Below are 16,780 nucleotides of genomic sequence, written 5' to 3'. Positions count from 1 at the left end.
GTCTGTCTGTCTGTCTGTCTGTCTGTCTGTCTGTCTGTCTGTCTGTCTGTCTGTCTGTCTGTCTGTCTGTCTGTCTGTCTGTCTGTCTGTCTGTCTGTCTGTCTGTCTGTCGCAGAATATGGCGCATTTCATCGCGAAAATTTTATGGTGAGGGCATCATCAGACAAAGCGATAGCTTCGTGCGCTTTTCGTTTGCCGTGAACTTAGTACACAGAGTAGCGGCGTCAACGAATCGGTGGTGAAGCAGGGCCCGCTCCGACGGGCGCCGCCATGTTGCCTCTACGTAGAGCGGCGTTGGGGCGCACGCCTGTTTGAACCTCACGCGCTATCTGACGTCAAACGACGCATACTCGCTAAGCCTAGCAGCACTGTAAACACAGAAGCAATCTGAAAATCTGAGATGTTTTATCGCTAAAATTTTGTGATTCAGGCAAGCTGAGATAAAACGAAAGCTGCGGTGCCTGGAGGCGGAGTCAGCAGGTGTAGGTGAAATCGGGTCAGCAGGTGTTGGCGGTGAAACCTCTACAGAGCCGCAAAGTGCGTGTCAGGAATGGTATATTTTGACGCCCTATGTCGACAAGTATAGGCTGGAGGTCGCCGAGACGGTGTGTAGTGCCATGGCGAAGAGCTATTGCAATTTAAAGTTTGAGAGAACGAAAGGCACACAGCAGGCTTGCAATGGTGATTCGTTGTCGCATCTGAAGTAGGTCCCAGCCAGCTATTCGCAGAGCGCCTCACTTAATGTTTGCGGTATTATGGTGCTGAGCGATCAGTGCACTATCAATAGGAAAAGTAAATGGATCATGAAGAGATGGTTATATTTTTTCAGGGACAGCTGAACAACGCACCTACAAAATGGCACGGTTGTTGCTGCCGGTAGTACGTGTCATGACTCCCTCTGAGGCTTGTCGCTCTAGTGATTCCTGTGAAAGAAAAAGCTGTCCATTTTGGGAGGGACAAACGGAGCTGAACAGGGTCGTTCTGGTACGCGCCTAGCATGTAGCACCTCTTGATTCCATTTCAGGTTGCCGAAAAACAGTCGCAATCTTGGTTTTTCGGGCAGCTTTTGCCCAATCTGCGTTGCTATCCTGGTTTAGCAACGCACCGAATAGCACTGGGAACGCTACTAATGCTGCAATGCATTAATCTGGAAATAGGCAACACCGCTTTGCATTTTTTTTGTGCCAATTTATTCTGCATATAAAACGAATAGAGGCAAAAATAATTTTCAACGGTTTGCTTTGAAGCCACACGAAATGGCGGCGTTAAAAGAAAAATTCGGCAGAAACACTTGACTTGCTCACGTGTGGCAATGCGAGTGGATTACTGTTTCTGGGTGATGAGCCTTTCTTTTTCTCTTATTTTGAGTTTTTTTTACTGCTCTGTTTTTTTGCTTATTTTTTCTTCTTTGGAACATTTAGTTCTTTTTAATTTATCTTGAATTGGCGTTAAGCCTGGCAAAGCTTCGCTGGTCCAGGCATACTCTCTCTTTCTTTTATGTTTTTTTTATCTTTTCTGAGAGGACCAATAAATGTGTAGAAGGGTGTATTGGCATCCACCCACCCCACACACCACCGTCACCCACGCACTACCGTATGACACCCCCCGGAACACTGTACGACCAACAGTTGTATCATAATTTTGACACGAAAGTCAGGGGAAGCGTACATATGAAGGTGCATATGTCGTCAGTTCGAACCCCTCTCACCAACTAGCCTCATGGCTGACTAACATATGCGAATTAAATGCAAATAAAAATCCCATGGGACCAACCGGAAGGCCGTACGACAAACGCTTGCGTCACAAATCTGCTAAAAATGTCGGGAAAACTGGAGCGAAGGTCGGCCAGTGACGAGTTTATATAGAAGAATGACAAGTATAGGATTGTCTGAAATGGCAGTGCTCAGCTTGCGTCACACGGCTGCTTGACGACGTCACACTAGATTTCTTGCAATCGCTGCGGTTTTCTGTGTCATCTGCCAGCGCGCGCGCGCGCACACACACACACACACACACACACACACACACACACGCACGCACACGCACGCGCACACGCACACGGACGGACGGACGGACGGACGGACGGACGGACGGACGGGACCAGTAATGCTTCCGCATTAAATGTGTTCCTGGACTCATGATTAGTCAAAGGCAATTTTAATTTCTGTTCGTGGAGGGATAAAACAGGCGCAGCAGCAAACATATAATTCAATAATGCTTTTCAAAGTCATGTAATACATTAACAACTACGGCGGAGCTCGCTTGCAGTGTAAACTATTTTTACCAGTATTAATATCTGTCAAAACGCGACACATGTCACCTGGGTTTTGAAATCAGGATCTCATCGGTGCGTATCTGGTCATATTCAGTAAGGAAATCGAAGGCGGAGTGACGATTATTTTCAACGACTAGCAACATTCCTAAATAAAGATGTAATTCCTATCTTGCAGTGCGGAGCGTTAAGAATTGAGTGATGAGCCACTTTAGTGGCTAGTTCCTTGTAGGTAAAGCAATCGAACTAATTAAGCACGGGAGCTTGATTGAAAATCATAGGTGCACTATTGTGAACGAGAGTACGATGGCTGCATAACAGGATTTCCTTAAAGAAATTAAAAAGCATTAAATGTGTCAAAGAAAACTCAGAACCGAATATGAAAACGCAGCTCTTGATCATGAGACGCGTGCGCTGATTACTTGCTAAGGGAGGTTCCCGAGAAAAAGAATTTTCCAAAAATCCGATCATTACCAGCCCTCAGAATGGAGCGCCTGTGGTAAAACTGTTAAGACTCAATCGGCTGTAGATTTGCGCGCTCCAATTTTTTTTCTTTTGCTCAAGATATTTGCGGCACGCCGATCCATTGCCTCGCTGTATTGCAGGCCTCTCCTTCCTCCTTGCGGCGCTTGTCTCCTACCTTTACCTTTTTTGACAGGCTCTGATTTTTTGCGACTCGGGCGTACTGTTCGCGCCAACTATTACTCCCACCTAGCAAAGAACTGTTTAAAGACGTCCGCAGTTCTGTAAGAAATTGAAGAGAATGAGCTCCGCGCTAAGCCACAAGAGCGGCGCGTCCATTTCAGGCTTTCTACACGTCTAAAACTTCGACAAACATTCACTTATCATTAGGAAACCCCGTGCCATTTATCTGCTTCGTCGAGAACAGTGTATTTACACACAACAGAGAACAGAGTCTATTTACACATACACTACTGGAGGTGGTGGTGGTGAAAACATTTATTACGAATGAACAGGAGGTATGTTTGGATCAGCCCGTAAGGGACCGATCCTTACAAACACTAGGTGGAGGTCCCTAGTATGGGACCCCAGTGGCGGTTGCCGCCGCCCGGGCGCGCCCGACTAAGGCTTGTTGGGCCTGTAAGTCGTGGCAGCCGAGCAGGGTCGCCTCCCAGTCCTCCCGGGTTGGGTTGGGGATAGGGGGAATAGCGGGGTTGGAGGGGCAGGCCCACACCATGTGATAGGTGTCAGAAGACACTGCACTACAGTGTGGGCAGCTGCCGCTAAAGGAGGGGTCAAAATGTTTTAGCGCTGCCGGGCACGGCAATGTATTGGTGAGAAGGCGGAGAAGGAGCCGCTCATACGCCTTCTTCAGGCCTTTACATGGGCTAGGGTAAAGGCGATGACAATTTTGATAATATGTTGTAATATCTTTGAATGTATAGATCGGATTAAAATCGGGTTCCTGATCGGATGGGGAGGAGAAAACAGCCCGGTGAGAGAGCGCGCGGGCGGCTGCGTCTGCTGCCTCGTTTCCTGCCAACCCCTGATGAGCAGGGGCCCATATGAGGTAACGGTGTGCGGGGTCCGTATCCCGTATGCAATTTTGGTATATTCGATAGGCTAGGAAGGGAGTGCAGCCTTGTTCGACGTTCCGACAGGCCCCTCGCGAGTCGGTGATTATGTATTTTGAACTGGAATGTGAGGCCGCGAGAGCAATTGCGACCTCTTCTGCTTGTGTTGCACTGCGGGCTCTGAAAGTTAGGCCGTTAACTGTGTTGCTGTTGTGAACTACCGCGGCCGTGTACCATCCCCCGTGGTGAGGGCCGGAGGCGTCCACGTAGTGTATACCTGTTTTGTTGCCATAATATCGGGCTAGCGCTTCCGCTCGTGCCAAGCGCCGACCATTATGGTCTTCATGTGACATGTTTGCTGGAAGAGGCCGCACGTGGAGGGCACGTCTCCACAGTTCCGGGATGCGAAACCTGTCTTCCATTGGAGGGGTGTGTTGGATATGGAGTCGAGCAAGAAGGCGGCGACCCGACTCCGTTAGCGACAAGCGCGTGTACTGGTTTGTAAGGTGCGCCTCCCGGACCTCCCGGAAAGTATTCACCACCCCAAGAGCCATAAGCCGGCCGTTTGAAGTAGTGATGGGGAGGTCAAGGGCACGTTTAACAATTTTGCGAAGGATGACCTCAAGGGCGTCCTACTGGAGGTTATGCATATGAGCTGACCCAGAGGGGTCAGGCCTTACAAGTACTAGGTGGAGGTCCCTTGTTCGGGACTCCAGGGGCGTCGGCCGCCGCCCGCTCGCGCGACCAGGGCCCGTTGGGCCTGCAGGTCAGAGCAGCCGAGCAGGGTCGCCTCCCATTCCTCCCGGGTTGGGTTGGGGTGAGGGGGGATAGCAGGGTTGGAGGGGCAGGCGCACATCATGTGTTAGATGTCCGAAGACTTCTCCGCACAGTGCGGACAGCTGCCCGAGAAAGAAGGGTCGAAGTGTTTGAGACCTGCCGGGCACAGCAAAGTATTTGTTTACAGGCGAAGCAGAAGCCACTCCTCCGCCTTTGAGAGACCTTTACACTGGCGGGGATAAAGACCATGGCCAGATTGATAAAGTACAACAATCTCTTTCAAGGAGTAAGCGGGAGTGAATTCAATGTCCTGATCGTCGGGGTCGGAGGGGAATGTCCGGTGAGAGAGCGCGCGGGCGGCGGTGTCAGCTGCCTCATTTCCCTCAAGGCCCATGTGAGCAGGAGCGCAAACGATACGTCGGTGCGTGGTGTCCCCGGTGTAGACGCTGTTTTGGAAAATGCGGTAGGCTAGATACGGTACCCAGCCCTGCTCGACGTTCCGACATGCCCCTCGCGAGTCGGAAATAATTGTTTTTGAATTGGAATCAGATCCAGCCAACGCAATGGCGATCTCCTCCGCGTGTGTTATGTCACGGGGTCGGAAAGTAAGGCCGTTCACTGTTTTGGACTGGTTTACGAGTGCGGCCGCGTACCATCCCCCATGGTGGGGGCCGCAGCCGCTGACGTATAGTACCTATAGAAAGAAACGAAAGGAGCAGAACAGGCACCGTGGTAGCGTGGCTGCGTAGCGAGCGTCGGAATCCAGAGCTGTTAATACAATCCATAAACGAAGATCTGCTTCGCTGAAATCTTCCTTTCCTTTTTGCGACTGAACTGCCTTCTTTTATGCCTGAGCGCGAATTTTCTGAATAACGGCGAGTGGCATGAAAGCCGCAATTCTAACCCAAAAGAAAATTTGCCTTTATTGAATCCCTTTCCATACGTTCTTTGAAAACCTTCAGAGGAAACAAGTAGGGGCTATCCAATAAATTTCTTTAGTGAACTACAAACTGAACTTGCAAAAGCGAATACAGATGAATAAAATGAAATCAGACCGCAGGAACAATAAATGGCCCTGCTACTACTCTTAATACTATCGTCATATAAATCCTTTCCTTGGCTCCCCTCTGCGCTCGCTCTTACAGGTGTACACCCGACAGTTCCCGCAGACCGCACTGCCCCTCGACAACCCAGGCTACCGCGAGAAAGTGCTGCTCTTTCTGGCACTCTCCTACAGCGTGCCTTTCTGCCTGCGCGTCAGCTCCGTGGTCTCCGAGTCAGCCTCCGGGCTCAGGGTATGGCACTGCGGTTTTTGCATATTATTCGGTGGCATAGTCAGTTCACCGACCAAGCTCCACGCCTTCTGATCTGTGTCTGTACTCTCAGCCTACTAGCCGTGGCCGAGTTTTTTTTAAGCCACGGGAACATTTGTCACCGATGACCGCAAATTGTATCGCGAAGCGGATTAGCCTACAATAGATCACTGCTTGCGGACGCCATGAGCTGCGACTCATTACGCGCATAGGCCCCGTTGCACAACCAGTGAGTCAAATATCTTGGAACCCAGCTAGATAGTTATGGCCAGAAGGTCACAAAAGTCATCTTTGCGATTGCCAAGCCCCAGGTGCTACAGGTTTTTTGTGTGCGCCCGTGTCCGCAGACCTGATTAGCATAATCAAGACTGTATAGGAAGATTTCGCTTCTTTATTGCGCTGATGATTTACGTACCGCGCTACAGCAACACTTTTCAACGCTGCCTTTGCAGTCTTGAAATCCAAAGCATTTTTTAAAGAGTTATTCAGGCACCTATGTTTAAGAAAGCAGCGCACTGCGATGTTCGCTACGCTCAAGACGCACATTGTGAAGAAAGGGCTTATTGTTGCCTATAAGCCCGCTTTTTGAAGGTATCTGTGGCCACAAAAGATTGCCATATTGTACATTTCTATATACTAGATTGGAAGGATGGTAAAAAAGGTATAATTTGGCTTATTTGAATGATGCTCTCAATCGCAAAGGCTCCAACTGTATGCCTTTCTTATTTCTGGAACAACTTGGCTGCGTTTGCAGTACATGCGCGCGAAATTTTCACCACATATGTCAGCGAATCATCGCCATGAATTCAAAAGGCCCAACCAAAACAGGATTACGAGTTTAGGACTGCGCCTATTAAACAAAAAATCAGTGGGGTGGTATAAAGAAATCTTATCGGAGGTAGCGCTGCTTTCGGTGATAGTACAAAAGAATTTCCGGTGTGTGTGCGAATATCAGGTTCAGGAAGCACTACTCTAACTCACCCGGAATGACACAGGTATGTATATGTCTAAACTGCCGCCTTTTTGCGCACCCGTGCATGGTCATCGTTTCGGATCAAGGCTACCTCTGTTCCAGGCTGCTGTTGGCGTGATTTTCACCCCTATTATAATATTCCAATGCCTCTGCACTAAGCAATCTCAAAAGCAGACCTCCTAAAGAGCAGAAAGGTGGGATAGTTTGTTTGGATTAACATTTACGAATTGCAGTGATAAGAGGCCGCAGTGCGGGAGGTAAGCAGTTGACAGGAAGGGTGGTGTCCTGTTTCCATGAAATTTGTGGTCATCGTACGACCAACAAACTTATTTCGTTGAGGCCTGCATTCCCAAATGCTGTTTTTAATTATCCTAAGCGAACTACTTCTTACATTTCTGTAACAGCATCTGCCATTGAGTGAAAGAAATTGCTAGGGAAGTGACAAAAGTTTTCACAGAATTTTCTTTTGCAGTATGCTTGCACCCCCGTCATCAGCTTGAAGTCCACTTGGCGTTACAATCGATTTTAATGTCATACCGACGTGCACAAACTTCAGTTGTCGTAAAATATGAGTGAATATTATGTGCTTAACACAAGAGTGTGTAAAGTACAGGAGCTAATGCAATTAACTTTTGCTCGGTCATAGCGAATGAGGCCGGAATATTTTTATAGCATCGTTGCAACGAAGACCACTTTTTAAACTAACCTATTTGACACAAAGTGACAAAAAGTCGAATTTTTCTGTGGTCTTCCCTCATAACGCTCATTGTACGTGTAATTTTCGACACTCCTTGCAACCCCTTCCTCTGACCGCAGTTCGTGATGCAACTTTCGGGACTCTTGGAGGCAGCCTACTGGTTTGGTCAGCTGGCGGTTGGAGTCCTGATGGGAACTGTAAGCAGTTCCATCGTGCTCCTTTTAATGACACTTTCCGGTTCGGAAGACGGCGCCTACTTCTCGTCGGAGGCTCTGGACGTTGGTCCCCTGGTTGTAACATTCGTGCTTTTCTCCTGCCTCTCCACTCTGCACGCCTTACTTGTGGCCAGCCTCTTCCGCACAGGTAAATTCAGGGGCGCAGCGACTTTCTTCGACAAAGAGATGAAGGAAAACAATCGAAACAGCATGATTCAGCATACATAACACGCCATAATAAAGGCACGCACCGCTGACATTGCAACTTCGCGAAAAAGAACAAACATGGAGCTCAAGCAAAAGTTGAATGACACTGACACTCACAATCTTTGCCGACCAAGCACGGAACAATTATGTGACTACCACGCTTTGTTTTGGTAGTCTAGTAACGACACCATGTTAGAGCAGCGTGTACAATCACGGACAAAAGCTTACGGGATGCGGACTCAAGCAAAAAGTTTTTATAGGTGTTGCCTCTTTAGACACTCTGCTGCTGTTTTCACACAAAATGGAGCGCGTGTGTGTCCTCGTGGTCCACTTCTTTTGACAGAATTGCTTTAACGGGCCGCACAGAAATAAACTGTTTTCTGCGAACCCACATCCCGCGAGCTCTTGTCCATGACTGTGCAGTCATGCTTACATTAAAATCCGTGTAACTCTTCAGTTAGGGTTGGAACCGATTAGCCCTTTTCAATGGTCCTCAGAAGCAGCATTCAAAAAAGGGTGCCTGAGGGGGTAGAATAACGCGACTTCTGGACCACTGTGAGAACGGGAAACAGGTTCGAAATGCTTGATATCGTTGTCTATAACAAGGCACCCATGTGGGCTAGTTAGTGTACATCAGACAGAAGTTCACCAGCGAAAGTACTACACACCAGGAGAAGTGCACAGGACAGGACAGCGCAGGACAGCGTTGTTCTGTGTTCTTCTTCTCCTGGTGTCTCGTACTTTCGCTGGTGAACTTATGTCTGGCTGTCTACCCAAGCGCTGTAAGCTCTTTTACTGCGTGACATTTTTTTTTGTCGCAGATACAGAGAACGTGCACCATTTCACTTGTTTAATATTTGTGAATTTTGATTATAGGAATCGCGCTGAAGGATTCTGTGCATTTTACACGAATTTCCTTACGAAATCATTCAGTGGTTTTAAAAACTGCGAAATGCTTATGAAACATTTAAATGAAAGTGGCAGCAATTTCACGCGTACTATTTTATACCAGGGGAAATTAAGGCTTGCGCTTGAGGTGACACACTAGTGCCTTTTCCAAATGAATGCAGTTTACAAATCGTGTGTACACTACACGTGCTATAACTTCATGTTTATGACTCCCACCAGCGTTTCTCTAGCATTAGAGGTTACTGACGAGCAGGAAACGAATTCGAGAAGAGGGCAAGTGCAACCGCGGCCATTTTTCTTCTGGCCCAGAATTTCCATTCTAGCACTTTAGTGGGGCAATAACGCCTCATATGAAGCTTAAAAAGCCACCAGTGGCGAGGCCGACAGCCTTGCTTGGAGTAATGTACCAGGCTGTGTGTAACGCCGTAACGAGGTAACGCCAATCATAAAGCATTCTGCGGACGACAAATTTTAGGAAACGCTATATATGTCTTGGGTTCGTGCTTCTTGATAGCACGTGCCTGACTTAAGACTGTGCATACGTACAGTGCTAAAAACTCTCTACGGGCGTTCGCACGCTGTCGCGACAGCAAAAGTGTTGAAGTGCATAAACGGTAAACCATGAGCTTCGCATGGGGTGTCAGGCCCACCCTTCATGTGTAATTGAAAAAACGATGACCCATTGGCGAGTTATTAGAAAAGGGAAGATTTTAGTGCATTTAATACACGATCTTAATCTGTTTCGATTTAAGTGGATCAGGCTTTACTATCGTTACTGTCTTCTTCATTTTCGTTTCCGCAGCAAGCATCGCCGTGACATTTGCAATCATCTACTGGTTTCCGATCATGCTTTTTGCACCGTGGCAAATGATCGAAGGCTACGAGTCACCACTTGGCGGCTACCTGTACGCGCCTAGGAATTTGAAGCTGCTCTCGTCCGTTACGCCGTGCTTGGGAGTCTACTGGATACTGAAGATTGTTGGCCTCTCTCTCGATTACGAAGGTGAATATTCATTTATTCATGCTATCTTCCGGCGTGGTAACCTGCGTGAAAGGACAAAGTTAGCAACATACCTGCAATGCTGAGAGCACTAGGGCTGTTAGGTGCTTTTGGTATTATCTGGGGCTACAACTAACTTTATTCTACCATCAGTTCAAGAACAATCTAGGCGTATTACATAAACAAAGAAGTAAATTGAGGCGGTCATATGAAACGCTCTCAAAGAAGCAACATTCAAAACTAGCGGGGCAACTAACACTGAGAGTTACAGATTCTACGTCGCGTCGCCAGTCACTCCTTTTATAGAGCTAAGGCAACTCATCGGCAACTCATCGGTATAATCGGTATAATGGCAACTCATCTGTATAACCAATCCGAGCAGCACCGGTTACCCACTGACAATGCTTGCGTTAGAGTACATCCATAAAACCCAAAAGCGGGAGAAAAGCTGCGAGTCTACGCGACTGCTGCCTAGCGGAGGTTGGCGGCCACCACGCACCCAGTTCCTTTTTCCGCTCTACGCATCACTCGCTGCAAAAGCGATGGCTATTCAAACAAAAGATGCATGTTCCGACAGAACTGATTTGTAAGTAACCAATTTTTCGTTCCCACTGGCGGGCGTAATTCCTTTGACCCTTATCAACTGCTTTTTTTTTAACTTGCCCGCTCCGACAGCTCACATCGCCAACCGCCGCATGGCGCTTATCGTTTCGACACAAATCAAATGCCGCCTAGATTTGAATTCCAGCAGAAACCGGCGGTTTCCCCAAATCAAGCTCCGCAGCCTTGGTGCCGCCTGTGCAACTGCGGTGAGAGGATAAGGGCGCCTGCCAAACAACTAGCGACATGCGGCGGGTAACGGGCCAACAAAGTTTCATTCTCGTTTTCTTCGCGAGGTGGCGCTTTCGAAGGAAGCATTTTTCCAAGCATTTTCAGATTAGCAAGCACTTGGTGGTTTGGCGAAGGCGACCGCACCAGGGGCTTTAACCGCACCGCGTAAGTGGCGCCATATCATGTCGAGTAAACGCACCGAGGCGTCCAAACGGGTCTCAATATCTCATAATCAAGAGAGGGATGTGTGCAGCAGGACGTGACTGTAATTTAAATAGAGAAGGTGCTTCTAAAACTGTACGCACTTGGAGCTTCAACCACGGCAAACTTATTTTATATGGGTACGAGCGCATCTGCTCGGCCAGGTGGCTAAGCGCTGCACGTTAAGACAGTCATAAAAACATTGCCTGTTGTGTGCGAACTCATTCATCACTGGTCGATTATCAGCTAGCATTTCTACGCCCAAATGTGATTTTTCTTTTGATGCCCATGACAACATGATATAATGGCTGCTTGTTTCATTAAAAAAGTTTGAAGGACTGCTAAGTGCTCCTCGCAGTATTTTTGACGGGCGTTTTGATGGCGGGAACAGCAGAAACCCTCAATTCGAATGCAATTCTGCTTTAATTGAGGTAAACCACGTAACTTCAGTATTATATAAAATTCTGGACGAAAGAGGTCAAGCGGCGCTTGTCCTTGAGGACTTAATGGCGCTCCTCGACATCAGCATTGCACAGAGCACGATGAGGGCGCGCATTTATGAACGTGCATTTTGCTATGCATTGTTCCTAACAGGGCAGGAATGGGCGCTAGTGATTTGTTCATGGTGGAGGGAACTGTCCTAAACAACTTACAATACAAAAGAATGCACTCAGGAAAGCGCTTTGCCGTTACTATCGTTTCGTGTGTATCGTTGTGTATCGTTTTTTGTCTTTCGTTTTTTCGATCAGTTTAGCCTGATCCCATGCAGCATTACTTCATTTAGGTGAGCCGGTGAACATCGTATACTTAGGTGCACATCGAATGTTAAAGCGAGCGACATCTGCTCATTTTGTAGTATTAGCTTATGCTTGAAATGACATAGCCTTCACGGAATTGGTAAAATTATACGTTCTAATATGTGTTTAATACGGAATTTAAACTTTTTTTGTGTGTACAGAAAAACCTAAAAATACGCAGTGAACTTCTCTAGGAAAATATAGATCTATGTGCGCACTTTCACCGGACCTTCGATCGACATAGGTACCGCAGATGTTCTAGAACGCATCGCGAATCTACTGTTAAATGATGTTTCCTATTACATTTTCAATGAAAGCCGCCTGTTGTACCACTTCTCCTGAATTTCAGAGAATTTGCGTTAAAAGCAGTGCCACCTTGCGTGGAGGCATGCAGCGCACTTGAATTTATTTCTCGCCCTACTTACACCTTCCCTTTTGGCCTGGAGGTTCCTAGCACGCTCAAAGCTACGGATCTCCGGGTAAAACACATCTCATCGAAAAAGAATGACAAAGATAGGACAATCCGTCAGACAAGCGGCCCAATCAGTCCTAACGCACCTAGCAGTCGGTGGTGAGAGGAACTGACCCACACTTTCTATATCGGTTTCGCTGACGCGAATTTCGGATTGCTGGCGTGCCACTCCAATCGATTTTGGTTTTAAGGCACCTGGCAGTTAGTGAAGCAGCTCGCCCGCACTACTTGTTTCGGATTGACTGGTTTCGGATTCATGTGCCGCCCAGTGGATTTTACCGCACTCAGCGGGGTTGGTAAAACCAACTTCTTGTTTCGGTTTCAATGAAGTAAACTGCGAATTGCTTGGGCGTTGCCCACGTTTGGCTGTGGCCGGAGGTGGAGACATTATCTTGTTTAATTCCTTCTGAAATTTTCGTCGTACCGAAATTATTTCAATGTAGTTTGTACAGAAAAGTGCAAAGTTGTTAGTCTGGCGTAGCAACTGTACTTATAATACAGGCAGGTGTGGATTCATAGATCAACAAGGGTTATTTCTATATGGAGCGGATTTCTTCTTTTCAGAGCAAGTGGTCATTCAGCATGCAGAATTTAATAAAACAGAGTGGGTGCCGAGGAAACTGTCTATTCCAGGCCAACGTAAAGAATGGACACATAAAGGCTAGACACAAACCAAGACCAGCATGGTACAGAAAGGCTCGAGACATGTTATGAAAAATCTCAATACATGCATGTGTTATAATGAATTACCAAAACCACATTAGCATATCATAACGATGCGAAAAATAGCTTTTAATGTTATAGCATATCGTGGCACAATACAAAAATGATGGCACTGAAATACACGCAGAACAATTTGAGTAGAAATAGGAGTTGAACGCAGGCGCAGTTAAAATATATCGAAAAGTAAAAGTACGAGTCTTTGAGGACTTGAAATACGTGTCACGTCGTGCCTGCGGAAGAATACGACTTGTAGTGCGTTTCACCGCGGGCAAATTAATGCATCCGCTATTTTCAGAGAAATAACGAGGTCCAAAGTTCACTTTGGTCTATAACTGCAGCACGCAATTAGTGCATGTTGTATTCATTCGTGCTCTGGCCACCTATGCCCCCCTCCCCCTCTCATCCTACCGCCTTACCTTTGTAAGCAAACCGCGCACACGGGCGTCACGTGTCTTGCGCCGTATGTGAACAGCTCACTGCGATGTAAAACAACAATAGCCTGGGCTGACTATGTCAGTGTTTTTAAGCAGCATTGTAAATACTTGTCACGCCTGTTTTCCAACACCTGAAAAGTTGTTTGGTGCAAGACAGCAACACCGAAGAGAACAATGTCCACAATCTCGTGCTGACAGTGCAAACAACGAGCGTTCGAGCCTGGCCGTAGCTGTGGCATGCTGTGCTTTCAAAAGGCTTGTCGATGGCAAAAAAAAAGCTCAGGAACGTTTTTCAATAAATTAAATCTTCACATATATGTAAAACAGTGGCGTTGAAGTATTAGATAGTTATTTTGCCCCGTGTGCTGTGCGATGTCAGTGCACATTAAAGAACCCCAGGTGGTCGAAATTTCCGGAGCCCTTCACTACGGCGTCCCTCATAGCCTGAGTTGCTTTGGGACGTTAAGCCCAATAGAAAAAAATTATTTTGGAACAAGAAGCTTGCACTCTGGAAGATAAGAACGTAACTTTCCGCGCTTGCGTCCTGTGGCGTTTGGTGAGAATACTATAGAATCTTGCGTAGTCGTCACATACTTCTAGAGGCCAGTTTCAGCAGAGTGTCCTAACTCTCCATATTTTTTTTCTCCATGCGCACCCTGTGATATGCCGTCTTCAACGAAATTATCACGAGATTTGTTTCTTGCTGATTTCATGCCGCTGCATCGTCTACTCATTGCGCACATGATTGATCAAGCTCACGACAAAGCGCGGCTGCGCTTTCCTTCCTTGATGTCTTAGATTCGATTTCCGTGTAACAGCTGCATGACGTTTGTGTGACGCCTGGAGGTATCTCACGGATCAGAATTTCGAAAAATTTGCGAATATATACAGTTTAGACAAACATGGTGCAATTTGTAAAATGTGGAAAGAAAATCCAGCCAACCTTTACTAATGTGAGATGCTCCCGAAAACATGATCCAACAACTGCGGAAATAAACAGTGGCCAAGAAGTGCTGTGAAGACCCTTCCCTGGAAAGTATATTTTGATTTACAGCTTCATCTACTTCCGTTTTCCAAGTCCTGCGAACATGCAAGATCTATCGCCACAGATCTCGCTGTACTCAGCGTCTGCATGTGTCCAAATAAATTAGTCGACGGACGAAAATAATTATTCTTCTAATTATTCTCGGCTATCTTTTAGCCATCCATAACAAGCTCAAGTGCGAGCACCAAGCTTACCGTCGCGGCCAGAAATTGGCTGTAAACATACTTTTTTAACCATTATTGGACTAAATCGAGGTAGCTTTTCAATTTTCGTTCATTTGCTTTTCCCGGACTGGCACCTGCAGAAAGGCGGAATGTCTTAGGGGATAACAATCGGCGTGCGTGCATCGTGATGAAGTAGCGTCATTTAGTGCACTTTATACAGCTTTGTGTCTGGGTTCCAGGAATCCATCGCTTTTATAGCTACGCTTCTTAGGCGGCCAGCCCTTATTGTATACTAATAACGCCGCCGTCCCCTCGACCCTCCTCCCTCCCCTTCCCCACTGCTCTAGAACACAGCTCACGAGAACTGTGAGTGGGTTAAGGCGTTTATAGCAATTCAGGAGACGTCTGCTGCGCTCGACTGCTGCACGACACAATAGGGAACCCGCGTGTGCTTATAATGCACCGGAGGGCTGCATTGTTCATGGTAATGAAGTTCTGAACCTACAGAAGGAAATACATTCATCTAACTACAATGACATTCACTCAAATCATTTTTATGACACTTTTATATGCTGAAACTATTTCCGCTTACCAGGCTCGGCAACCTGGAGTCTGGTCCGCACAAGAGTGCTCGGCATGGACAACATCACTATCTGGGAGGTGTGGGCTGTGATGGCAGCGACTTGCATGGCTCTTGCCGCCCTTCTGTTGTACTCCAGCGTGGTGCAGTCTCGTATCAGTGCAGTGCCGAATATGCTGCGGGCTCTGATTACGGTGAGGAACATGAAATTTTTCCTCGTGATGATGTTAGAATATCAACAGTCATGTTTCTTTCAAGGACTGGTCTTTTTACGCAAACAATCTCCATAATTTTCTTTGCCACTTCTGCTTTGGCGCTCCCACATAGGACGAGGTACTCGTTTACTGAAAAAGAAGCACACAACCCTCGTGTGAGCATAAAAAAAAAGATAACTGACGCCCCACACCGTACCACTGTTAAGGTCAGGTAACTCTTGGTTAATTGTGCTCAGTGGTACAAAATCCATTCCTGTTATTTGAAAAGCGCTATGTTCCGCCACCTGTTCCGCACAGTAGATTGAGTGTTCGTAGCCCAGAGCTTCTAAACAAGAACGTATCACGCAAAGAATGCGTATCCCGTCTGAGCAGAATGTCAGATAGAGTTCACGTTTGGGAAGAATAGTTCGTTCATGCTTGCTCTGAGGATGACGTCAGGAGGACGGGAAGCGAGGAGGATAGCTGCGCATGTTCTTCCGTGCAGCGGTTTGCTTATTAAGATGAATTAGAAAGAGTGTTGTTACGAGCTGTTGTGAGCAGCAACCAGCAACAGTCAGCTGCATTGCTACCTTATTAATGATGATCAGCCAAGAGAGCTTCTAGTTGCGTTAGCACAGCCAAAGCGCCGTATATTTTTTGCGTAAAATGTGGTTATGAAAATAAAACACAAATGTCACGAAGGGCTTTCATATGCTTGAATAAATTTTAGATTTTTCTGAGTCCCACAAGTAGTAATTGTTTCAGCGCACTATTTTTTGAAGATGCATCATTTTTATAGTAGTAACTGCAGTTACCTTCAGTTATCGAAACTGTCATAATAACGTTCATTGACCTGCAACAACTCTACGCAAGGCACCTAAATTCGGATTTTGCACAGAGGGAAGGACAGTAATTGCTTGCCGTATGACCTTTCCTCGGCTTTCAATGTTAAGTTCGATCACTTGGAATGCAGCGTTTTTAAGTATCTCAGTGTGAATGCAATGATGATGAACTTGAGAAATGTGAAGTACCCCGAAATGAGAGTAACCTCTTGCTGAACCGGTAAACTAAGGAACTTCTGGTTTACGGTGTGCAGATTTATAGTAAAGTTGGATTTTTTCGCTATTCAGTTGCTTTGGAAAGTGAAAGCAATAATCGATAGTGCGTTTTCACTAAATCGGAAGAATATATGATCATTTAATACTCCGGGCCAGTGTTTCAAGGAGCTTATTACGGGCTCTCGAAGGAGTTGGTGACGTCGTCTTTGGAATCACAACATACCGTCGGAATGGAAAGCAGCACCGAAATTGCAGAATAATTTACAGCCCGGCTTGCTTTTTCTCGGAGCTCAGCGAGATGATACAAAAGTTTTTTTCGGTACGAAATATCGTGAAAGTGGACCGAGTGATGCGGACCGCAGTGACTCAATAGCCTGATATTG

General features: G+C 46.7%; 1 protein-coding gene across 1 annotated transcript in view; it reads left to right on the top strand.

Annotated features, from left to right (window-relative positions):
• Positions 1-16,780, top strand: part of LOC149343879 (phospholipid-transporting ATPase ABCA3-like) — a 115,787-nt gene that overhangs the window by 8,316 nt on the left and 90,691 nt on the right. Inside the window, exons 4-7 of the mRNA XM_089547089.1 lie at positions 5,730-5,879; positions 7,687-7,930; positions 9,701-9,901; positions 15,161-15,339. Coding sequence (XP_089403215.1) covers positions 5,730-5,879; positions 7,687-7,930; positions 9,701-9,901; positions 15,161-15,339 — 774 coding nt within the window. The remainder of the gene's footprint in view (positions 1-5,729; positions 5,880-7,686; positions 7,931-9,700; positions 9,902-15,160; positions 15,340-16,780) is intronic.

Source organism: Amblyomma mixtum, chromosome 5 (assembly GCF_055824585.1).
Source record: "Amblyomma mixtum isolate Tamu chromosome 5, ASM5582458v1, whole genome shotgun sequence".
NCBI classification, from domain to species: domain Eukaryota; kingdom Metazoa; phylum Arthropoda; class Arachnida; order Ixodida; family Ixodidae; genus Amblyomma; species Amblyomma mixtum.
The sequence above is the reverse complement of the archived record's forward strand: the minus strand, read 5'-3'. Positions and strand labels throughout refer to the sequence as shown.